This window comes from Staurois parvus, unplaced genomic scaffold (assembly GCF_062004578.1).
Source record: "Staurois parvus isolate SC_StPar_1 unplaced genomic scaffold, SC_StPar_1.0 ptg001193l, whole genome shotgun sequence".
NCBI classification, from domain to species: domain Eukaryota; kingdom Metazoa; phylum Chordata; class Amphibia; order Anura; family Ranidae; genus Staurois; species Staurois parvus.
The window spans coordinates 575515-602676 of NW_028318989.1; the positions used below are offsets into that span (position 1 = coordinate 575515).

Here is a 27162-nt window from a genome sequence, read left to right on the forward strand (position 1 = left end):
GCACGAACATCCAGTGGCCGAACTGAAGGAGACGCCGCGCTTCCTGGACCGGATCGTCGTGGGACTCGATCCAGGTAAGAGACATCAGCCCCTGCAAACCCCTGTACTTAATGCCGCAGCCCCCCTAACATGTGTACCGGCGTATAAGACGACCCCCGACTTTTGAGAAGATTTTCAAGGGTCAAAAAGTCGTCTTATACACCGGCAAATACGGTAGTTATACTCAGCAATGTAATTGCAATGAAAAGAGCTTACAGTGCCACCTTCTGGCCATAAACATGAAATAGTTACATTATTTTTTTTCCATATGGACTATTCAAAGAAAAAAAAAAGTATAAAATTACATTTTTTTTTTTAGTTCTGAACATACGAATAAAGAAAATGTATTTAAAAAAAAAAAAAATCTACATTCCCATTAACTGCATCCTGCCCACCATATAAGGTAATGACGGGCTCAAGGCGGTTCTCTCGTTCTGGGAGGACGTGCGTGCACAGCTCCGGGACCGCGCAGAGCGGTGATCGGTGGTGTGCTGTGTCCCTCGGACACAGCGGATCACCGATCAACGGAAAGAGCCGAAGATGTTGGCTCAGTCATGTGATCAGCTGTGTCCAATCACAGCTGATCGCATGTAAATAGGGAAATGCTGATCACGCTGACAGCTCGAGAGGAGAGGAGAGCCGGTAATCGGCATTCCTCAGAGGGGACATGTACACTGATCACCAGGGCACTGATTATCAGTGTAGCCCCATGCAGTGCCATCTGTCATTGCCCATCAATGCCACCTGGCAGTGCCCATCAGTGCCACATATCAGTGCGTACCAGTGCACATAAATGCCACATATCAGTGCCCATCTGAGCTGCCTTTCAGTGTCACCTATCAGTGCCACCTATCAGTGCTGCCAGTCAGTGCCGCCTATCAGTGTTGCCTAACAGTGCCAGTCAGTGCCAACTAACAGTGCCATATATGAGTGCTGCCTTTCCGTGCCCATTAGTGATGCCTGTCAAATTAAAAATCAAATTTCGTCATAAATTTAGGCCTAAATGTATTTTGCTGCGTCTTTGCTAAAAAAAAAAAAAATCAAAATGCATGTAAATTAATTGGTTTATGTGAAACTTATAGCTTTTACAAATGGCGGTATATATACTGGAATTTTTTTTTTTACACTAGTAATGGTAGCGATCAGTGCGGCGGGCATTGTGACACTAGGGGGGGAACTGACTTGGTGTCATTGATATCCCTAGTGACACCAGTACAGTGATCAGTGCTAATAAAAAGCATTGACACTGTACTAATGGCACTTGATAGGAAGGGGTTAACATGTGGGGCGATCAAAGGGTTAACTGTGTGCTGTTTCATTGCTTGGGCTGTGTGTGTGCTTCACTGTAAGCACATTGCTTTGCATGGCTCAGTCATGCATTGACTCCTGCCATACAAAGCAGTGTGCAGGAGTCAACAGGGGAGAGATCTGTATGGTTTAGCAATCACTGGGCGCTGGCGAGTAATCACTGGCTGGGACCCGGAAGTTGACAGCCGTGGCCGCAAATGGCGGAGAGGGCAGGGGCGTGCGCCCCTATCTGGAACTGCAAAATAATTATATATATATATATATATATATACACACACACACATACATACATACATACATACATACATACACACACACACTGTATATATGAGATTTTGCGCACCCGTGCGCCCTGTAGCAGTATTTCACCAATTAATCAGGAGTTTGTGAGCCCCTTAGTCCGTATAATATTTGACCATTCAAAGCTCCTCCTGCCATATTTCCATCTAGATCTCCGTGCCCACATGTGCGCTGTGTCATGCCTCTACACCTTACCTGCTGGCCTGGAGGGAGTTGTATGTGTTCTTATAGCATTTGCTTTGCCCAGGCGGTGAGATAGCTCTTCCTGGAAATTCCTGTGACGTATGTAAATAAAACATCATTAGCAATCAGTTGTGTCAGCAATACACATTTCAATTCTGCAAATGAAGCCAAAAAAGTTAGTTTCCTCAAATGGTACCACTTTGCACCCTTTTTTGGGATCCAAGAGCAAAGACTCCCCACTAGAATACCTGGCCTGTCCCTTTATCATAATTACACAAAGTCAATGTAGATAAATCCCCAAAGATGCAAAGGAGAAGGGAAGACACCAGTCATGGTCACAGGGGGGACATTACATTCAACATGCTCAGTTATGAGATGTTGGGTATGAGCAATCAAACCCAGGAACAAAAATGTAAAAAACTCTACACATGTAGCAGCGGTTTAGGAGTCCTGAGACACTACTACCCCCGGGTTCACATATATGCGGCCGTGCGGGCCTCATTTTGCGTGGGCACGAGAGCCCATTCATTTGAATGGACTCCCGTGCCACGCAGAGAAGTCGTCCCTGTATTTCTTTGGAAACCGCAGCCCATACGGGGACCTCGGTTCCCAGTACGGTTGAGATTTCCAGTGCGAGCGGCGTGCCATTAGAATTAATAGCACCCGCCCGCGGGTCCGCATTCCTGTGAACCTAGCCTTAATGGAGAATGTCTAATAAAAGGCCAAGTTCACCTGTAAGAAAAAAAGTAATACAAGCACATATTTCTGCAGTTCAAAAAAAGGTGAATTATTTTTTCCACAGAAGCCTGCAAAGCATTGCAATCAGTGGATGATGGGTGCGATGTCAGGATCCTGCAGACCAGTCCTTCAGCTCTGCCTATACATTTGCACGGGCTTTCAGCTACAGAGCTAGACGAAGTGTCAATGGACTACGAGGGCGAGGATTACCCAACTCATAGTCCATTGAGTACTACAAGACAGATCTCACAAATCTCTGTGAATGAATTACAGAGGCTGTTGGGGAAGAGGACCCCCCAAATGCTGTCACAGGAAGGGGGGGCTCTGTGGGTGGGAAGTGGGTGTATAGGCCAATGCTATAAGGGTGCAACATGTTCCTACAGGTGCATTTAGCCTTTAAAAAGTATAGAATTAGATATTGGCATGAGATTTTTTTATATCCTTCCTCCTTATTGGCTTACTTTTACATAGGCTATCCCCCCTCCAGTCCATCATGAATACTGCTGCCAGACTCATCCACCTTACCAACCATTCAGTGTCTGCAACCCCTCTCTGCCAACTGGTGATCTGGCCAGTGCACACCTCCTGTATTGGCATGTTCCCACCGTAAATGAAGGAGCACAGGGGCATCTTTGGACAGCAGCATTGTCAGTCCTGGGGAGGGGAGTGTTAAATGTACTAGCAGATTTAGATACACTAACAAATTAAAGCCAAACTCCAGCTAATACTTTATCCAAAAAAAAGAACAAAAACTGATGCTGTAACTGCTTATAAAGGTTTTACATAAATCTGCCTCTCTGCCAAACCCTCTACTGGCTTCCACTCACCCAACAAATAAAACTCAAAATACTAACAACTTACAAAGCCATCCACAACTCTGCCCCCAGCTCCACCACCAACCTGGTCTCAAAATATCAACCAAACCGTTCTCTTCGATCCTCCCAAGATCTTCTGCTCTCTAGTTCCCGTGTCACCTCCTCCCATGCTCGCATCCAGAACTTTTCCCAAGCTTCTCCCATGCTATGGAACTCTCTACCCCAATCTGTCTGGCTGTATCCTAATCTATCCACCTTTAGATGATCCCTGAAAACCTCTCTTTAAAAGAAGTCTATCCTGCTTCTACCTAGTAAACTGCCTTTTATTTCCTCCATCAGCTCATCCCCCCCACAGCTATTACCTTTTGTATCACTCAACCCTTCCTCCTAGATTGTAAGCTCTGATGAGCCGGGCCCTCTGTTTCCTCTTGTACCAAATTGTATTGCAACTGTAATGTCTACCTTTATATTGTAAAGCGCTGCGCAAACTGTTGGCGCGATATAAATCCTGTATAATAATAATATCCTCTATTTATCAGTTTACCTAAACTATGTCTTCTTAACATGTATGATGAGTCTACGGTACCCACTGAGCTGATGCCTCCTGTCACCAGATTGCTCTATATAGCAGAGAAATTGATAGCACAATAATGGATATCGCCCAGCCCTCCCTCAGTAACAGAGTGGAAAAATCAGGTTAATAATGTAATCTCCAGAGAAAAACTAATATTTCAACATAGAAATTGTATCAGAAAATTTGAAACTATATGGGGCCCTTGGCTGGCAACACCCGATTTGGCACCATTCCATATGATAGCAAATAGATTGCGCTCTATCAATGTGTGGGGTGCTCTACTGTATAACAGTTGAAATCTACATGTATGCGGATGGACACATGCAGCTTGACACTACTGGAAGGGGTAACAGACTTGGTCAACTTGTGCTGGTTTAATAATTGTATTGCTGTAGGATATCTGTTCATATGGTGTACACAAATTCTCTCTTTTTTTTTTTTGCACAGTTGTATATTTTATATGTAATGCCAACTGAAAAGCAATGGCAGGAATACGGTTGATTGTTCCTGGAACTATAAGCGGCACTGCCTGTGTGCCTATGGCCTGGGACGTATGTGTTATATACGGGTTGCTGATTTGTCACTGTATGACCAATGTTATTCGATTACTTTGCAGTTTGTTGCACACAAATTGTGCATTTGTTTGTTAAAAAAACAAAAGGTTTAAAAATCTAATAAAAAAAGATCTGATTAAAAAAACCAAAAAAAAAAATATTATAGCTACATAATGGATTTAATAATTTAAAGCTAAAATCCAGGCAGATATAAATATTGCATATTGATGCAGCCCTGTATTTAATAATACATCCTTGATTATATATATATATATATATATATATATATATATATATATATATATACACACACACTTTTTTTTTTAATACAAGTGATGCAAATGACTAAATTTTAATTAAAGTGTTACTAAACCCAGGAGCCTGCATTCACTCTATCCGCTCTCCCAGGAGCCTGCATTCACTCTATCCGCTCTCCCAGGAGCCTGCATTCACTCTATCCGCTCTCCCACAGTACACAGAACATGGAAATGCAATTATTTTAGTAAATATAAATTGCTAAATACATTTTCTCATCAGCAGTTAGAGTCTTGTGACTTTTATCAGTGTCCAGCCCACCACTAGCTAAAGCTTGTAGGAGGAGTTTTCTTTCTGCTCCAAGAGTATGTGAAACCTCTGACCCCTCGTCTGGAGTGTTCTGAATGGCCCTGTGCTGATCACATGCACTCTCCCAAGAAAAGAAATAAAAAAACTCTCTAGCAATACACACCAAACTGAGCATGTGACCACAGGTTCAGTCTGTATCAGTGGTCATAACAAGAGGAGTCCTATGAGGCTGCATAACCCCTGTCCCTCTGTCTGGACAGCACTGACTGGCAAGAGAAAAAAAAATCTAGCAATACATACCAGTCTGAGCATGTGCAGCATGCCCCCAAGGCTCCATTCTATCAGGAGATGAATTGGGGACAGTAGAAGGGGAGGATCAGAGAAGATAGGATCAAACAGCCCTTTTACAAAATGCAGAGGATTAACCCCTTAGGTTCCACAGTGAGTATAACAAGCATGCTTTACTGCATATAAAGACTGATTTTACTGTTGTGGGTTTAGTAACACTTTAAGCATTAGTTTCTTGCAGTCCCTGTACAGAGAACGGACTAGGGAAGAGAGAAACACTAAAAGGAGCCCGTCAGTTGTGCTGCAGTGCACAAAACATGCAGAGAACAGGGTAGACAGATACAACACATCTGACTAGCCAGATAGAACACATCCGAGTAGCCAGATACAGCATATCCGAGTAGCCAGATACAACACATCCGAGTAGTCAGATGCAACATATCCGAGTAGACAGATACAACACATCCGAGTAGACAGATACAACACATCTGAGTAGACAGATGCAACATATCCGAGTAGACAGATGCAACACATCCGAGTAGACAGATACAACACATCCGAGTAGACAGATACAACACATCCGAGTAGACAGATACAACACATCTGAGTAGCCAGATACAGCATATCCGAGTAGACAGATACAGCATATCCGAGTAGACAGATACAACATATCCGAGTAGTCAGATACAACATATCCGAGTAGTCAGATACAACACATCCGAGTAGCCAGATACAACACATCAGAGTAGCCAGATACAACACATCCGAGTAGCCAGATACAACACATCCGAGCAGTCAGATACAACACATCCGAGTAGCCAGATACAACACATCCGAGTAGCCAGATACAACACATCCGAGTAGCCAGATACAACACATCCGAGTAGCCAGATACAACACATCCGAGTAGCCAGATACAACATATCCGAGTAGACAGATACAACATATCAGAGTAGCCAGATACAACACATCCGAGTAGCCAGATACATTTGTGTTGACTGCTTAAGAGATTTTTTTTTGCTCTTCTGTGTTTTGGTGGAGCTGTCACCAAGTACCTGAGCTGAGTAACTGTCCTCTGAGCTTCTGTGGTCAGGCTACATGTGGCTTCCAGCTGGCAGCGAACGGTCCTCCATTTTGTCTCCTGCTCCATAAGGCAGCTCTCAGCCACGGCTCGGAGTTCCCTCTCCTGATCAACCTGTCCTTTCAGAAGCTCCGTCTCTTCACACTTCTGTGGAGTAATCCCAATATGAAACCGTCATCATCAATGTCATCTTTTGTAACACATAGCTGGTATATTCAAACATTACCATCTTCTCTGTCCTCGGACTTTGAAAAATAGCACTCTTATGCAGGTTCGAATTTCTAATGATTTTTCTTCCGAAAAACGAAAACGTTCGCTCGGTAATCCGATGGTGCCATCAATGATTTTGAAAATCGGCCGACAAAGTCATAAAGTTCACCCCATATAACAGGTGAAACTTCTGTTCCTTCCAGGTCACGGCTCATGCGCATATTCTTTTCAGAAAAACGATCGTACGATGTGACCATCATTGAGACGCAAATCGGTAGTTTTTCCCGAATTTTCCAACATGCCCGATCACCGAAAAGGGAAGGAACTACAAAAATCGTCTGGTGCCACTGACCCACTAACAGAGCGAAAATCGTCCGATTATTCTTAGGTCCGATTTTCGGATGAAAAATCGGTCGAATTTCGACCCATGTATGTCCGGCCTTACCTTGTGGAGCTGTATAGCCAACTCTTGCATCTCCGCTTCCAGACGATCAGCATAGGCCTGTTCCAAGGCATCCCCTGGAGGACGGGCAGAACTATGCCAGCGAGCAATGGCCGATGTCATCTTTCTCTTTGGTCCAAACAAGCTACAGAACAAACATACAGGAATTATTTTCTGGGGCTTCATGAAAGAATAGCTATAAGTGAGCAACAGAGCTCCCCGACATAAAACCAAAGCAAAAGCCAATAAAAACAAAAATGGCTGTGCTGATGCTAGTGACAGGCTGGATTAGTTAACCACTTCTTTTCCGGCCGAAGCTGGTTGACATTTCTCAACGTCACCCACGTTCACTGCCTGTGTGCGCTCCCTGGAAGCGTGTGGCACCGCGATCAGTGCCCACTGTGTCCGATCCCTGTACGGGACCTCTGTGTGAGGTCCCGAGTCATGTGATCACTGACAGGCCAATCAGTGATCACATGAACAGCAGTAAACAAGATGTCACTTCCTGACATCATTGCTTACTACTAGTAAAATTTGTAAATGATCACAGAGATCACATGGTACAAGGCTATTCACAACAGCCTTGTGCCATGTGACAAGCTGTAACCAATCACAACTCTCACAGTATTTCTCAATGGCTACAAGAATGCAGAGAGAGAAGGAGAAATTATTGCTTTCACAGCCTTTATGGGTGTAAAAGCAATCAGTGTAGAAAAAGAAAAAAATAAATAAATCTTCATCACCCCCCACAAGTAGTGGAGACACTGTACTGCTAGGGTGATGGTATGTTAAAAAACAAACAAGTAAAAATATTTAAAAAAAAAAAGAAAAAAAAAATTTTAAATATAAATTTTTGGTTAAACTAATTTGGGTTTTTTTTTTTTTTTTTACTAAAAAGGAATACATTTTGGCCAAGTTTTGTGAAGAAAGATTATTTATTTGCAAAATTTTATAAGAAAAACACTTTTTTTCATGGACTTTTTCATTTTTATAGCAAAAAAATAAAAATCCCAGTGGTGAATAAATACCACCAAAATAAGGTTTTATCGGTCTCAAAAAAATGCTAACAAATTCATATGGGTACGGTGTTGCATGACCGCGCAATTGTCATTCAAAATGTGATAGCGCTGAAAGCTGAAAATTGACCTGGACAGGAAGGGGGTGAAAGTGTCCAGACTTGAAGTGGTTAAAGAACTTTAGTTCCACTTTAAATGTCCAATATAGATCAAAAAGCTCCAATTGGTCCTCAAGGTGAAAAAGGTGGTCACACCCCAGTACTCTATAGTAAAAGGACCAGATAAAGCTTTTTTGTCAAGTGCCAAAATACAGTATATATTTGCAAAGATATAAATGGAAACCTGTGAGCAATTATAAAATTACCTCAAAAAAACTATTAAAAACTGAAGAGCCGCCCACACCTACTCATATAAAATGTGCTAAAATGACATAAATCAGGGCTTGAAATTTCTACTTGCAAATGGCGAGTGAAAATTATGGTGGGGGCGAGTGTTTCCCCCAGGGCCGTCTTGCTGAGCAGGCTCAGAACTCAGGCCGGATCTGTCATTGGCACTGGGAGACTGCTCAATAGCTGAGATCAGTGAAAGCAAAGGAAGGAGTGTGTGCTGTGCGCTCTACCTGCCCCTAGAGTGCAGTACCCAGCTCTGTGAGTGAACGACGAAGTACTGCAACTTTTTATGGTGTGTGTGTGTGTACATGTGTGTGTGTGTCTGTGTATGCATGTACAAGTGTACATGTGTCTGTATGTACATGTATGTGTACCTGTGCCTGTGTGTATCTATCTGTACGTGTCTCCGTGTATGTACATGTATGTGTGTGTGTATACATGTGTCTGTGTGTGTATGTGTCTTTGTATGTACGTACATGTCTGTGTGTGTGTACAGGTGTTTCTGTTTGTATGTGTTTGTTGGTGGCGAGTAACTCTAAGGCCTGGCTAGTAGCTCAGGACTTGAAATTTTAAGCCCTGTCATAAATCATACAATAACCATGCTGCGCTTCTCTCAACAATACATAGTGATGTGCAAAAAAAAAAAAAAAATATTAGCATGAAAATAATTCCAATGTGAAGTGGATAATGAAAAACAATATGCACAACTACTATTATTATTATACGGGATTTATATATTATTATTATACAGGATTTATATATTATTATTATTATTATACAGGATTTATATATTATTATTATACAGGATTTCTATATTATTATTATACAGGATTTCTATATTATTATTATTATTATACAGGATTTATATATTATTATACAGGATTTATATATTATTATTATTATACGGGATTTATATATTATTATTATACAGGATTTATATATTATTATACAGGATTTATATATTATTATTATACAGGATTTATATATTATTATTATACAGGATTTATATATTATTATTATACAGGATTTATATATTATTATTATTATACAGGATTTATATATTATTATTATTATTATACAGGATTTATATAGCGCCAACAGTTTGCTCAGCGCTTTACAATATAACGGGAGACAATACAGCAACAATACAGTTCAATACAAGAGGGTTAGGAGGGCCCTGCTCCACTATGAATTAATATAGATAAAGGAAAGTGACGAGTGGGTGACACAGTATGCAAATAGCACCACATCCCTGTAATTGAAAATACAGAGCTAAGAAATGTGGGATTTTAAAAAAGGTGCAAAAGTACAACAAAGGACATGTATAGTCCGTCTCCACAGCGCGATCCTTTTTCATATATAGTGCACCTCCACCAACACAGACACCAGTTGTGGTCTCACCTGAGATTTTTGACTTCACCAAGTTTGGTCAAAAACGTCTTGCGTCCTTTCGGTGGACATATATTGATGGTATGACTTCTACCAAGATTTTCCTTCACTGTTGATTCAGCTCCGTCTTTCTCCTCCGCTCAGCACACATATAGAAAATACAAAAGGCAAACCAATAGTGCTTGATCGTTTATCATGGGAGTGGCTCTTGCATATTTCAATAAAAAGGCAGTTTTTAGAGGTGCTCCACTGCACCCAATATAGCACACATAAGAAGATATATAAAACGTAGCCGACACTCTCTGGCTGTACAAGCTCTCTCCGGACTCCTCTCCTTGAACTCTCTGGAGCGGGTCAGCTGACCATGAGCATCATGATGTCATCAAGCCCCCACCAAGGAGGAGAAAGATGGAACTGAATCAACAGTGTAGATGAATCTTGGTAGAAGTCATACCATCAATAGATGTCTACCTAAAGGACGCAAGCCGTTTTTGACCAAAAACTTAGTTGTGAGGTCAAAAATTTCAGGTGAGACCTCAACTGATGTCAGTGTTGGTGGAGGGGCACTATATATGAACAAAAGGAAGATCTTTATGGCACAAGTCTTTTGAGATGAAAGGATCGTGCTGTGGAGGTGGACTATATTAGTTCATAGTCCTTGTGCATATTGGTTTTCATTATCCACTTCACATTGGAATTATTTTCATGAATATATATATTTTTTTTTTCATCACTACGTATTTTTGAGAGAAGCACGGCACGTTTATTGTATGATTTATTACAATATATATTTGCCCTTCCAGCTTCTTCACTTAGCCAGTCACTCTTTACAAGCCAACTCCATGGCACTCACGTGATGCCCACTTCCTTCAGATCAGGCTCTGTGAGAGTGAGGAAGATCCGCAGATTCACATCTTGCTCCTGGAATACAGGAAGGTATTTGGAACAGCCAATCTGCTCGAGCAGCTCTGCCAGGTCCTAATGGGAGAAGATTATAGATTAAGAACTTCTAAATCAGATACTAGTGTAAAATGCAATTAAAGTGGACCAATACTCAAAGTGTACTGAAAGCCAAATCTTCTAAGCTCAACTCTTGGATTATCTCACTGCCACAATGGGATTTTTAGTTTACCTGTAAAACCCATTTCCCATCTCGAAGTATGTCATGGGATGCAGTATGTATTCTTGAATTTTTATGAAAGGGTTATGCTGCTATCTACAGGTGATTGGACACTGGCAAAAACCCCCCAAAAAACAGGACATCGCCTACTAGGCATAATCCCCAAGACAGTAGACGGGTGGGATCTCGTGTCCTGTGATGTACTCCAAGTAATACAATTTACAGGTACAGCCATTTTCTTTCTCATACATTGCAGGACACAGACAGTCTTCTTGAATCCTTACAACAGGGATGTCCGAATGCACTAAAATTAATGGGAGGGCAACAGGTCCCAAAAAATCTCATGCATGAGCCTGCAAAAACACCACAACCAAAAGGTAGAATCCTCTGCGGATCTATCATCCACCTGGTAATAATTTGCAAGTGTGAACTGAAGGACCAGGTAGCAGCTTTGCAAACCTGAGCTACTGAAGCTTGATGATGGATAGCACAAGAGGCACCTACACTCCTGGTGGAATGAGCCATCACCGAAAAAGATGGAACTTTTCCTTCCAAACTATAGGCTTGAGAAATGCGTAAGCTGATAAATCCACCAGGAATATTAGACTTGGTAGCTGTGTGACCTGTCTTTGGCCCACTGAGGAGCACAAGACAAAATCCCCAATTTTAGGACTTGATCTCGATTTTTGGTAACTCCTGATAGCATGTGCAAAGTGTAAAGAGCCTTTCTTGTCCCCAGGTGCTTGAGGTTTTGGACAAAAAGAAGGTAAGACCATGTCCTGATTGAGATGGACATCTTGGGCAAAAAAAAAAACAGCTGGAGGACAAAGAACCACCTTGTCACAATGGAACACCAGAAACAGTTCCTTACAGGAAAGGGCCAACAGTTTTGAAACCCTACATGCTGAAGAAGTGGTGAAAACCAGAAACACAACCTTCCGCAAATAAAGATCACAGAGAAGATCTTAAATGGGATCAAATGGAGGTTTCTTTAAAACAGAAAGAACCAACTTATGATCTCATGAGGTCAAAGGCAAGCCTGACCAAAGGAGCAATTAGCGTGATAACCTATAAAAGACACGCACCTAGGAATGAGAAGTAAACAGCAACTGAAAAAAAAAAAAAAAAAAAAGACTGCCAAGGCCAAAATCTGACCTCTGATCATACTCAGGGCTAGTCACAAATCAATCTACAATAGAAGTGCAGCGCCTAAACAAAAATATTCATTATGTGAAAGAAACACTTCTATACTATATGGATGACAATCGCTGCATAATACAGATAAAGGACATAAAATATAATAGTGAAAATAAAGTCTCAATGAAAGATATTGAATAGCCCCAATAGGACCAGGGATCCTCAGACCTTTCCAGTGGATGCTCTGGTGACTCCATGGGACCAGTTCTCCTGATTTATGCCATTCCTCTGCTAGAACCTGTTCTGCCTCCTCTCCATGGAATTCATGTGGAGGGAATACCAGTGATTATTATTATACAGGATGTATATACCGCCAACAGTTTGCTCAGCGCTTTATAATATAAAGGGAAACAATACAGCAACGGTACAGTGCAATACAAAAGGGTTAGGAGGGCCCTGCTCCTTGGAGCTTACAATCTAAGAGGGAGGGGCTGGTGGAACAAAAGGTAATAACTGTGGGGGATGAACTGATAGGAGGAATAGAAGATTCCGTTATTAGCCGAAGGCAGGATAGGCTTCCCTGAAGAGATAGATTTTCAGAGATCGCCTAAAAGTGAGCAGAGTAGGCGATAGTCTGATAAATTGGGGTAGAGAGTTCCAGAGGATGGGGGAGGCTCTGGAGAAGTCCTGGAGACGGGAATGGGAGGAGGAGACAAAGGAGCTAGAGAGCACAAGGTCGTGGGAGGACGGTTTGGGTGATATTTGGAGACAAGATTGGTGATGTAATTTGGGGCAGAGTTATAAATGGCTTTATATGTAATTGTTAATGTTTTGAATTTTATCCGTTGGGCAATGGGAAGCCAGTGGAGGGATTGGCAGATATGGAATGGTTAGCTAGGTGGATGAGTCTGGCAGCAGCATTCATGATAGACTGAAGAGGGGATAGCCTGCGATTAGGTCAGCCAATGAGGAGGGAGTTACAATAGTCAAGGCGAGAGATAACCAGGGAGTGAATAGGTTGCTTAGTAGTTTCAGAGGTTAAGAAAGGGCGTATCTTGGAGATGTTGCGGAGGTGAAGTGTGATTTGAACAGTGATTGGATTTGGGGCTATGACACATGGGAGTCCAGGATTACACCTAGTACCCTGACATGAGGGGAGGGACTGATGGTTGTGTTATTGATCTTGATGGAGAAGTCAGGGGAAAGGGCACGGCAGTGATTCTAATTGCTCTGACTTCGCCCAGGAGAACGTGGTATTCTGACATTGTGAACCTGTCAGTTGACAGTCCTTGGGCCCTTCCAGATTGTCCTGACCTCCTGTCGTGTGGGCCGATCTTCCATCCTTCTTAACGGTTGCCGGCTTTAACGGCATAGCTATTGAATCTTGAGAAACATGGGAGTCTTGGATTCTGTTATTCCTACTCTTTTAAAATCCAGGAAGGCTACCACAGAAATATTATATTGCTTGGTGTCAGGCTAGGAATTTTCATGCTTGCAAGTATGTTGTGGGTCATATCTTTGCCTTCCTCCAAACGTAGTTTGGTTTGAATAAATTAAAAAAAAGTCAGCGCTAAAGGAATCACGGCAGCTAGCAGCAGGTCTATATACAAAGTACCCGAAGTGTCACAACAATTTAAGTGCAGCGCCTAAACAAAAATATTCAATATGTGAAAAAAAACAAACACATTTATACGGCCAATGCTGGAGCCAGGCGACTTGCTGGCAGTTTGAAAATACTAACGAGCAAAGACCTATCCTGCTGCAACCCCATCACCTTCAAATTTCTGAGTTGTCACCAAAGCAGGAACAGTCTTTTCATGGGGAAACTTTTCTACTGCCAGCTCTCTAGGAGGGAGATTTTCTGCAACCTCCTGTTGTGTCCATAATACAGGAGCAAATGAAGATCTCCCCAATGGGGAGAATGCAAAATGGCAAAAAAGCCTAGCTGGGGTTTTAGCCTTTCCTTACTCCAAAAGTTAGAAGAAAATTGTTTTTGCTTTAGATATTCCTTACAGTCTAAAGCTTCACTGGTATGGTACAATGTGACAAAGCAATCCGTAACTAGACCTTTAACCCCTTCACGCCAGCCGCACACTAATGTGCGGCCTCCCGACGTCTGGGCCTAGACGCCGAGCGGCCGCACATTTGCGTTCAGGTAAGAAAAAAAACATGTGCAGAGAGTGCGCGCCCTGCGCGCTCCCAGCACACATGCTCACTACTCACAGAAAGGTTCCGGTCTGCTCTTTCGATCGGGACCTTTCCCGATCATGTGACCGCCGTCACGGCGGTCACATGATCCTGAAACCCTGCCCCGCCTCCCGGCTTCTGAAACTCTTAAAGGGTGCCGGCGGGAAGGGGTTAACATATAATTTCTAATAAGAAACAGCAGAATTTTCCACACGTGCAAGTGCATTGGCATGCTCCATCTCATTGTCTAGTCCAGTGTTTCTCAACCTTTTTTCAGTCAAGGCACCCTTTAAAAAAATTATGGACAGTCCCGAGGCACCCTTTGAAATTGATAGTCTTGAGGCACCCCATTCTAAAATGGGGTGCCTCAAGACTGACCATTTTAAAGGGGCATGCCATTTTAAATTGTGAAAGACTATTCTAACATCCACACATGTAAAACACCCAACATTAGAGGTGATTTATTCTTTCAAAGCAAATACACTTTCACACTGGTACTGAGTAGTATTCCAGTGTTTCTCCTCTCCCTCAGGTTTTCTCCATCACTGAGCTAATGTGACCCCAGCACTGATGAAGAGGGGCGGGGGAGGGTCAAACTAGGATGCTGTGCAGGCAGCTGACATCTTCCTTATCAACTGATGATGTCATTGGTTGTCAGGATGCCGGCAGCTAGAAGGTTGTAATGGTGCACAATGAAAACCTGTGGTTTGTGTAACTAAAAGGCAGGCTTGTTCCACCTGCTGGTTTGTATACAAGTTTTGGGCAATTTTTAGACATTTTGCCAAGGCACCCCTGAAGAAATCTCAAGGCACCCTGGTTCAGAAAGGCTGGTCTAGTCTCACAGATGCCTATTGATAGCTTGACATAAGCAGAGGCAAACCTCACTCCTTCCTACTTCTGATTACTAGACAGGGTAGATAAAAATCGATGATTAAAAAAACAAAACAAAAAAAAAACAGATTTTTTTTATTTTTATCAAATTTATTTTAATAAAATGCTTTTGGAGTAAAAATCTATCTAAAGATAGTTTTCTATTTAAAATACATGAATAATTGTGTTTATTCAGTATGAAATGGAGCTTAGTTATGTAACATGAGGCTGTATATTCTCCACTCCCCTGCTGCCGCCACGTCCCTCATCTTGTTGTGTCCCTGCCGCATCACCAGCCGTCCCATTAAAGTGAATGGGACTGTCGGTGAGTCAACAGCGGGTCAGAGGAGGAGCCGCTGCAGGAGATGACAGCTGCTCTTTAAAAATTATGATTTAAATCAAACCTTTTCACTAGTGATTTAACTCATGGTTTAAATTGTAATTTAAATCAACTTGATTTAAATCAAATCCACCCTGTTACTAGATTACACTAATTCTATCATCAAGTGACAGCAAGAAGAGCAGATGTCTGTAATCTAAGGTCTGACATTTAATTGCTATTCTGATGAAGAGGGTGGGTCAGATATTTTTTTTTTGGTTCAAAAAGGTAGTTACCCAGTAAAGTGGACATGAACAGAAAAAAAGGTGAAGATTTGGATTATTATAGGGAACACATAGAAATGTTAATTGTGCCTAGCAGTGCCCTGAAACATCTACCATTTGTCTTGAATTCCTCTGGAAAGACAGCAGTACTCTCCATGTATATTAGCAAGAAAGCGACGATGTGTGATTAGGATCCAAGTTAGAAGTATCCACATTGTGGAACCATCCCAAACTTTCAATCAAAGCAGGAACAAACTAGCAAGTATAAGTAAGCACACCTAAGCATAAATGTGGAACTATCTTGCTCAGAAAAAAAGGACTTTATATGTATCTTACAATGGGACAAATATACAACACAAAAAACTATAAAAAAAAAATAAAAATAAATGTTTATTAATCCATCTAGTTAAAAATAGACATTTTACATAAAAACAATGAATATCACGGTCTAGCACCAGCATACAGTCTTAGGTTTGTGATGAAGAAACAATAGGTGTATAGGATTGAAGAGTTTCGCTGCATTTGCTTCCTCAGGATCCACGCTTGAGATGGAACACTAAGCCATATCAGATCACCTAGCATGAAAAGATTGAAACAGTATACATCCTTCCTTAGGGGGAAGAAAAGGATCACATTACCCAAATGGAACCAATTGGGAGTTATTAAGCAAAGAGCAGGATCAAACTCTGATCTGGCTTTAAACGAGGGGGAGCAAGGATCAGCTAGTTTGGTTCCGTTTGGTAGACTTATTATTTGTTCGTCACAAAGACTAGACCATGATATTTATGTTTTTTATATAAAATGTCTATTTTAACTGGATGGATTATTAAATACTTTTTTCCCTAGTTTTGTGTTGTATACTCTCCATGTATCTTGAGCATCATTGCTGTATGTCTGTGCAATGCCTCTGACTGCTAGTCTCACCAGACTTGGAGTGACATTTAAGGATGTTACTATTGTGTTGCTCACTCTTCTCCTTGCTGGAGAGGAAGCTGTACCTGAAAACCTGCAGTGCAAAGATCTCCCTGACCCTGCTTAATTCAATCTGTGAAACTATACTTTTTGATCCTACTGCTTCTTGACCATTGCTACACCAGATATCAGAACACCAGGGAAGCTGCTCTGACATAAAGAAGCAAAGCCCTGCCTTTATCAAGATGGCCACCTCCACACAATGACATAGTATAGTACAAAACAAGGCAAAGTACAGTAAGTCATTAATGGGGAAAAGATCAACTTCAGGGAGACTGCAGGCAATACTGGTAACTACTCCTTTGTCCATACCCTGCCGTTTTTTATCCCAGCATCCACAGTTCAAATCCACTTTAAAGTACCCTTTTTAAATGTACCTTAGGCCCTGTATAGCAAGGAATATCTGGATCAGGCAGCGAGTTGGAGATTCTGCAGTTTGAGGGCCCATGGTTGCTGTGGGCATCTCCATTGCGCTGTCGGCCTTTGGAGTGCATTTTGCCATGCTTCCTGCTGGAGGGTTCCACAACTGGGTCAGAGTCCTGGAACAGAAATAGGATATCAACATAAACGTGGCACAGGAGTATAAACATCTACCGCTGTTCAGAGAGAGGTGGACAGGACCCCAGGAACAAGGGGCTAGCTCATGAGGGCTGATCTTCACCTGCCCCCTTTCCACACTTAATCCCCATCAATTTAAGACCATGAGAAGAGTGGAAAACGCATTTAATATTAAAAAGGACAAAAAAACATTTCTACCATATTTTTTTGGAAATTGCCACCAATTAATCAATGCAGCAAATTATATTGCCATTTCTAGCAATAATTCATGCTCCTCCATTGATGCACTAGCTGCCCAATATGTCTGTTCCCATTCAAAAATCACTGCATAAATAATTCACACTCCGCAGGTCTAATCTCTCTGCTGTACTGAACTCTTGCATTACCCCACAATAAGTCCCAAATTTGGATATATGATCAACTGGGAATGGGGGAAGCTGAATGAGACAAAATTTGGACTGCTGCAGCGAAATGCTCCACCAACATCATAGCCCAAAAAGTGCCTCTTTTTGGTATAGGTCCCCAGACCGCATAGCTAAGTTCACTCCCAACAACTCCATACTATGCTTTCAGGGATGCTGGGAACAGGGTACTTGCTACCACATTTGGTGGAAAATCCCAGGGTTCAAAAGCTTTGGATAAGAGTATATAACTTGATCAGAATCATCAATCAAATCTGATTTGTAACCATTATTAGATCCTACTCAACAAACCAAACTCTGTTCTTGCAAAGTATGGAAGGAAACAAATAACTTATCTTTTTTAGCTACATGACTGACTATAGCTAAACTTTAGTGACAACCTGCCTTGAACTAAATGGAGGTGAAGCAGAGAGTGATGGGCACTAATGAGAGATACTGAACGATTCCTAATCCAAATTTCTCAAAATATGCTCATCCTGGCTTGATTACAAAATGCCACCTTGAGCCCTCCCTGTTCCCACTCTCACTGCAAGGCTTAAGTAGATCCTACTTTTGGAGGCTCCCAGCCAGACCCCACACCTAGCCCCCCCAACAATCCCCTCTCTCCACCAATTCCCCTTGTCTAACCTTTTAACACCAGCTTTATCCTCCTACTGCTCCCTTTCCCATCACTTGTTCTGGTGCACGTTTGTTAGCAACCCTTATTGTTCCCTTTCTCACTGCCACAACCTGAGGCCTAAAGAGAGTGCACCAGCCCTGCGCATCACCTCAGTAAACTGATTTTATTGAATAAAAAATATACTCTATTTTTTTTCCCCTTTCCTTTCTTTTTTCTTTTCTATCTGCCCCCTCTCTCTCCCTATTTTCTCCTACTCCAATCATTTTGGGGGGGAAAGACCGGACACAAAGTACTGACTGAGGGAAGGAATTGGCCACAGTGCAGGAAGTTTATTTAAGGCCCAGCTTCAGTAGAATCCCTCAACTTGCCTATACATTGGCTTGATCCTATGTGGGGTCAGATTGTATATCTACCGCATTATGTCATGCGAGCTTTCCAATTCGATTGTCCATAAGAATATCGGAAGCTAACATTTCACACAGTTTTAAAACAAGGGGGGGGGGGGGGGGGGGGGGAGGACGGAGGGAAGAGAGAACAAAATCAAGTGCAGCTGTGTTTGGAGTATATTATTATTATACAGGACTTATATATTGCCGACAGTTTGCTCAGCGCTTTACATTAAGGAGGGAGACAGTACAGTAACAATACAGCAACAATACAAGAGGGATTAGAGGGCCCTGCTCCTGGGAGCTTATATTTGACAGGATGTTCAGCCATTTTCTCTTTGTATGTTGATTATACTATTGGATTACTGTACCACATGTTGTACTGTATCATCTGTACTCAATGATTATATTTCAATAAAAAATTTTTTGGAAAAAAAAAATATATATATGCTCACAAACAAGGAAGTATAACAAGCAATGTAGTTAGCTCTGATGAAGAAGGGTCCCCCTTCGAAACATGTCAGCCTCACTTTGAGAATCTACCCTTGTGATGTGACTTGCACTGGGTCTAAACTTCCAAGTTCCTTTGAGGATCTGTAATGCTTGTTATACTCCCTTGTTTGTGAGTATATTTTTTATTCAATAAAATCAGTTTACAGAGGTCATGCGCAAGGTTGGTGTGCTCTCTTTTTGCTTCACTTTACAGTGTCGATCGGGCTTCCCCAGCCTTGTTCTAGAGCTGCACACCCTTCCATGCACTGGTGGAACGGTTTCAAGGTTCCCTTCCATCCTTGTTCTGAGTCCTAGAGCGCAGGAGGTGTTTCTGGTACAACCCGAGGCCTTCCCTTATAAAGTCCATACCACCCTTACCCCCCGGTCACACCAATCCTGACTTTGAAATCGTGCGACTTCACTGTAAGTTGCACAATTTCAAAGTCAGATGACATGCCGATATGAAGTGCGATTTGCAAGACATTTGACACAGATGTCTATGTAAGCCACACCAAAAGTAGTGCATGTACTACTTTAGAAATCGGTGTGGCTCCGACCAAGTCGGAACCACACCAATAGGACCACTGTAATTACGGACAATAGGGTGCGACTTGCCATGCAATTTGTAAGTCGCATGGCATGCAAATCGCATTGCCAAGTCACACCCGGCGTGACCGGGGACTTAATCTTCCAATAGGCAATAAAAACATATCTCCCTTGCTGCCACCCGCACCAAACACTGCTCACATCCGAACATATTAAATCGCTAACGCTTGTTCATTTTATTTCTAGAGGATTGCATTTTTTTCCATTGCACTTGACTTCTCCTTTGCCACATGCAGACATTATGTGAATGCCTCCTTTTCTTTGTTGTGCCTATTGTTATGCTCTTGTAAAACAACTTATAAAAATCAATTATATATATTATATAAATAAAGGTCATCAGACAGTCAAACATTGATCTTATGATACTTAGACCCCGGCTTGCTGATGGTAACTTAATTATGATATTTTGGAACCTTTTGGAAGCCAAACGTACACCACAAACTGTGTACAAAGGGATTTTACATCATCTGCAAAATTCAGCCTACTGTTTCATTTGAGCTAGACAGGGCTTAAAATTTCAAGTCCTGAGCTACTAGCCAGGCCTTACAGTTACTCGCCACCAACAAAACAGAGACACCTGTACACACACGCACAGGCACATACAGACGTGCATACACACTGATACAAGTACATACACAGAAATACACACGTACAGACACATGTACACACACACACGCAGACACATGTACAGATACACACATACATGTACATACATGCAGACACATGTACAGAGACACATGTACACGTGTACATACAGACACACACACACACACACACACACACACACACACACATGTACACATACACCCCCTTCCCCCCATAAAAAGTTGCAGTACTTTGTTGTTCACTCACAGATCCGGGTACTGCACTCTAGGGGGAGGCAGAGAGCACAACACATACTCCTTGCTTTGCTTTCACTGCGCTCAACTATTGAGCAGTCTGACGGCTCCCAGTGCCAATGGCAGATCCGACCTGAGCTCCGAGCCTGCTCAGCAAGACGGGCCGTGGGGGACACACTCACCCCCACCATAATTTCCACTCATCATTGGCGAGCAAGTGAGTGGAAATGTCAAGACCTGAGCTAAAAAAGTGCAAAAAGTGAAACCGAGCCTAAAGCGCCACCTGCTGCATCAAAAGCACAAATCAAAAATTTTAACAGGCTCATTGCTATATTTACCAGATTAAAAAAAAACATTTTCTTTAGTACTGAGCAAACTAAAGAAAAAATGTACAGAACCACTATACATTCCCTTGAAGTGTCTGTGGGAGTAGTGGAGACATCATGTACTCTCTTGGAAAAGTTACCAATGCAGCATGAAAAGGACCACTCCAACAAAGCTGAACAAGTATCCTCTTACTTTTTTCTGTACGATGTATAAAGAACAAGAATATTAGCATGCTTGCTGTGAAAGTATCTCCGTACCTCATTGCTCTCAAGTGAGGCCTCGCTGCTCACACCAGTGTTCAGAGACACACCTTCACTGCTACTGCTTCGTGTTCTACCGACACCTCCCTCCTCTGAAAAACACAATACCATCACAAGGTTAATACTGATCCATCATTAAAAAAATAACAATGTGCGGCAATAAAACAGCGCAACTAATAAAGTTATGTTTTTTTACAAATGGCAAAATATATAAAGTGATACAACTCGGTTCGCGAACACAAGCTGTGGCCATCTTCTTTGCTCTGACACCTGGCCCTGACTTCATGTAGGCGGAAACGCAGTCACAGACAGACACTGAAAGTGTACTGTGAAGACACTTACAGTACTGAGAAGCTTTTTGGTGTGCTTTTTAGCACATACTGTACTGGACATCAAGTATGACTCCAAAGAAAATTCAGAGCAAGCATGGTGGTAAGAAGAAAGTGTGGAGCAGTAACGAAGGTGACCCGAAGGTGCAGAGCGGTAACGAAGGTGACCTGAACGTGCAGAGGGGTAACGAAGGTGACATGAACGTGCAGAGGGGTAACGAAGGTGACCCGAACGTGCAGAGCGGACATAAAGGTGACCCGAACGTGCAGAGCGGACATAAAGGTGACCCGAACGTGCAGAGCGGACATGAAGGTGACAAGAATGTGCAGAGCGGACATGAAGGTGACAAGAATGTGCAGAGCGGACATGAAGGTGACCCGAACGTGCAGAGCGGACATGAAGGTGACCCGAACGTGCAGAGCGGACATGAAGGTGACCCGAACGTGCAGAGCGGACATGAAGGTGACCCGAACGTGCAGAGCGGACATGAAGGTGACCCGAACGTGCAGAGCGGACATGAAGGTGACCCGAACGTGCAGAGCGGACATGAAGGTGACCCGAACGTGCAGAGCGGACATGAAGGTGACCCGAACGTGCAGAGCGGACATGAAGGTGACCCGAACGTGCAGAGCGGACATGAAGGTGACCCGAACGTGCAGAGCGGACATGAAGGTGACCCGAACGTGCAGAGCGGACATGAAGGTGACCCAAACGTGCAAAGCGGACATGAAGGTGACCCAAACGTGCAGAGCGGGAATGAAGATGACAAGAATCTGCACAGCAAGCATGTTGTTAAAAAGAAAGTGCAGAGTGGTAATGAAGGTGACCAGAAGCACCACCCCAACATAACTGGAACTAACAGAGTGTTGAATCCGATGAACGATAACATGGTCTCTCATTTCCAGAGGGTTATGTAGCCCCGTAGAAGACAAGTGACATTGGACAGATTTTTCACCAAAACTGAGCCTGCAGCTAAGATACAAAGAACAGAGGAAACCCCTGAAGGAGATCTCCCCAATGTCCTTATGGAGGGGGACTCTCCCTCCGAACAATAACCGCCTCCCACGCACCTTCCTGTCCTCTATACCAGAAGTTGTCTCAAGCAAGGTTTGTGTTCTCTCTCTTCATACTATACTGTACTTTGTTTCATATTTTTGTGGTTCAAAAACAAAACAAAAGTTCAGAACGGATTAACCTTACTTACATTGAACCTTATGGGAAAATTTGATTCGGTTGGTGACCAGAGTCGTGGAAGGAATTAACTTCGTAAACCAAGGTATTACTGTATATCTGTAGTGCCCTGCTCTAGGCTGCTAAGGTAAATGTAATTGTTGTCTTCACTGTAGTCAGTGAAGCAGTAATTGATTGGTTTTGTCTAGTCAGGGTTTCCTAGCTGGGGTGTTTGCCTCTCCCCTGCCCAATATTGTTGAAGCTTCAAGAAGCAGGTGGAAGAAATCAAATGACCAGCATGAATACTTATCATGCTCCAGTTAATACCTGGAAGGAGACATCTAGGAGGTGGCCGGGGAGGTGATAAATGGTTAGGAGGCCTTTCCAGAGTGTTCTTTCCTCTCCAGAGAAGGTTCCAGTTTTCCTGGGGCTACTGCCCCTGGGGGATAGCTAGTGAGACAGGAATTGCACTCTGGGATTGAGCAGGAGCTGAGCTTCGGCCTGGAGGAAATGCTAATGGATTTTGCTAGAGGGCACTATCCTGAAGTCCTGGTCTGGAGAAGGATCTTTTACGTCCCTTGCTGAAGATCTGTGGACGCTGGGTGGCAGATAGCTCCTGGGACATAGTGAGTGAGACCTGATTTGGGAATGTAGTGTGTGCCTGCTCCTGTAAGGATTTTCTACTAAGAAGATTGTCCTCCCATTGTTTGCGATTATCATTTTGGAGTATTCTGTTATCCCCAAACCTCTCTCCCATTCAAGTTCTTCAGCAATATTAAAAAGACATCCCCTAGACCAGTGTTTCTCAACCTTTTTCCAGCCAAGGTACCCTTTAAAAGTATGGACAATCTCAAGGCATCCCCTTCTAAAAAGGGTAAAAAAACCCCTAAAATAATAGTTATACATATTGCAGTAGCATCCACACACATAGGACACCTGACTTTAGAGGTGATTAATACTTTCAAAGCAAATACACTTTTGCTCACTGGTACTTACTAGTATTCTAGCATGTCTTATTTCTCATTTTATCTTCCCCATGCAGCTAATGTGACCCTATTGCTGACATAGGGAGGGGTCAAACAAGAATGCTGTGCATGTGCTTGATGTACTTATCAACCATTGACATCAGCCGTTGCTGGGATGCTGGCCTGCACAGTGCCCAGGGTTGTCATGTTGCACAATGAAAACCTGCGGCTTTGTGTAACAAAAACCGATGGCTTGTACATAAATTTGGGGCAATTTTTAGGCATTTTGCCAAGGCACCCCTGAAGAACCCAGAAGGAACCCCATGGTTCCAAGGCACCCTGGTTGAAAAAGGCTGCCCTAGACTGAGCCATTATTATTGTATATCTATAACATGGTGTAGTGTTAATTATACCAATATGCCATGTTATAGATATTCTGTCCAGAACACGATTTACATGAGAGTGCGAGGAGGTAGCAGCTGTAGGTTGTGGTTAACAAGTTTTTATAGCAGCTGACAAGCTTCTGTTGGTATATTGGCGTGGATGTGACTGGACTGGCAGCCTTGGTACTGGCAATGGGGAGCTTGGCATATTCTCAGCACCCATTCAGGGGTGAACACTATATATATATATATATATCCACATACATACATACATACATACATACATACATATATATATATATATATATATATATATATATATATATATATATCCACATACATACATACATATATATATATATATATACACATATACATATACACACACACACACACATATATATATATATACACACACACACACACACACACACACACATATATATATGTCTCCACATACATACATATATATACACATATATATACACACACACACACACACACACACACACACATATATCCATCCCTCTTACATAGGGAGCACAATAAAGAAAGTGTCATATTCAAATTAAGAAAAATAATTTTTTAGGTATACAATACAACAGATAAATAGAAGCTTACTTAACTTATACTATAGTTTTCCTTCTATCTTAAACCATCTGCATCAGCACCCACCTTTGCTGCTCCCGTTGCTCTCCACATCATGGTCATTGATAGGGGAAGTGACATCCCGATAGCGCATATTGTCCGACCCTGCTGCCTCATAATCCAGTTCGTTAAAAGTAACATACCCCTGAGGAGGGCCTGGTGGTGAAGGGAACGGTACAAAAAAAAAAAAAAAAAGAGCTTTTAAAAGACACAAGGGGTGAAACGGTGTATTAAAATATGGGGTAATGCTATCAGGTTTCATGATATGTCTGGTCCCTCGTGGGCTAGGTTACTATTTTTTATCTATAAATGGTTATTATCTCTAACTCATATATGATCCATGTCTGGGATCAGAATAACTTGCCTGTTTCATTTTACCGCCCAGCACGCACACTCCGCTCCTCACAAGATCTCCTTCTCTTTAGTTCCCTGGTCTCCTCCTCCCACACCCGCCTCCAGGACTTCTCCAGGGTGTCACCCATCCTCTGGAACTCCCTGCCCCAACCAATCAGATTATCACCTATTCTCCTCTCTTTTAGGTGCACCCTGAAAACCCACCTCTTCAGGGAAGCCTACCCCACCCCCTGCTAACTTGCCAACCTCCTCCACTCTTCCTACCACTCCATCCCCCACAGCTTTCTCCTTCTGTACCACCATCCCCCCCCTCCTAGATTGTAAGCTCAAAAGAGCCCTCAATTCCCTCATATTTTGCATTGTATTGGTATTGTTCTGTCCCCCTTTGTACTGTACAGCGCTGAGCGAACTATTGGCGCTTTATAAATACTGTATAATAATAATAATAATTTGCTAATGGGTCATATTAAGATTGTTGCTTGGATGTGGAATTCCGACTGTCTGTCATATGGATACTCTATGAAATGTCGTCTGTTTGACTGTTCTAATTGTATTTCTGCAATCTCTTAATAAAAGAGAAATAAATAAATAAAATATGGGGTGAAATTGCTGCTAATGCTGCGTGACCTAACACACAAGGACAAATTTGATCATCTGAGGAGTAAAGAAATGATTTCATCCAATACAGATATCCAACCTCAGAGTGATTTGAAATTCATCTCTACTTGTTATGCTACTGCTACTACTACAAATGCATTTGCAAATACTGGTTTATTTATTGGTTGCCTACACAGTAAGCCCTCAGACTTGAATAGGGTCATAATTTACCAAGGGAGATTCTTAGAACATGTTCCTTTAGAAGTCTATGAGACCTCGCAGCCCAGGTGCAGCCATAGGGAAAGAGGATTGTTGTCCAGAGAGGATGACTGCAAAGAGCAGGCAGTGACTTGTCCTACAAAGAGGTACGTAGGCAACTGGGGTGGGTGGGGAACCCCCACAACACCTATTGTTTGTTACATTTATGGTGTCAATTGTTTACAATCCCTCTCTGCCACTCCCTTCACTGGCTTCCCATTGCCCAATGAATAAAATTTAAAACATTAACATATAAAGCCATTTATAACTCTGCCCCAAATTACATCACCAATCTTGTCTCCAAATATCACCCAAACCAGTCTCTCTGCTCCTCCCACAACCTCCTGCTCTCTAGCTCCCTTGTCTCCTCCTCCCATGCTCGTCTCCAGGGCTTCTCCAGAGCCTCCGCCATCCTCTGGAACTCTCTACCCCAATCTATCCGATTATTGCCTATTCCGCCCACTTTTAGGCGATCTCTGAAAACCTCTCTCTTCAGGGAAGCCTATCCCACCCTCAGCTAATAATGGAATATTCTACTCCTCCTACCAGTCCATCCCCCACAGTTCTTACCTTTTGTACCACTAGCCCCTCCCTCTTAGATTGTAAGCTCCCAGGATCAGGGCCCTCCTATCCCTCTTGCATTGAACTGTATTGTTGCTGTATTGTCTCCCTTTATATTGTAAAGCGCTGAGCAAACTGTTGGCGCTATATAAATCCTGTATAATAATAATAAATGCAATATTTCCCTCTCATACCTTCTCTTCATACATTTCACTAATGCAGCCTCTCTGCCAGACTCTCTGGCATTCTACAATTCCAGAAGCATCGGGAAATTGTGTCCCCAGGTAGTGCTGTGTTTCCATCTTTTTAGCCCATATGTTGCCACATGACACAGCAGTGAAGGACCACAGAACCACAGCATATGGTGGGGGACACGATTATTCAACATTCCTAGAAGGAATGCTAAAAAGATGTGATGACACAGCACTAGGTGTGCTCATGAAGTCATAGGTGACGTGGATCTGATGACATTGAGCATCACTTCTCCTGGAAAAGGTCAGAAGCTAGATGACAAAGCAGCATGTTTGCAGGGACTGTGCTGAAGAAGAGTTTAATATTGCAGTCAGCTGATTATTTCATACGTTAGGCTATTTTTTATGTGTTTTTGG

General features: G+C 42.5%; 1 protein-coding gene across 1 annotated transcript in view; it reads right to left on the minus strand.

Annotated features, from left to right (window-relative positions):
• The window catches only part of ANKS3 (ankyrin repeat and sterile alpha motif domain containing 3), a 58644-nt gene that overhangs the window by 7283 nt on the left and 24199 nt on the right, over positions 1-27162 (minus strand). Inside the window, exons 8-14 of the mRNA XM_089659978.1 lie at positions 24812-24940; positions 21286-21380; positions 17157-17318; positions 10744-10868; positions 7100-7241; positions 6419-6591; positions 1843-1922 (exon numbers count right to left, since the gene is read on the minus strand). Of these exons, the coding sequence (XP_089516104.1) occupies positions 1843-1922; positions 6419-6591; positions 7100-7241; positions 10744-10868; positions 17157-17318; positions 21286-21380; positions 24812-24940 (906 nt within the window). The remainder of the gene's footprint in view (positions 1-1842; positions 1923-6418; positions 6592-7099; positions 7242-10743; positions 10869-17156; positions 17319-21285; positions 21381-24811; positions 24941-27162) is intronic.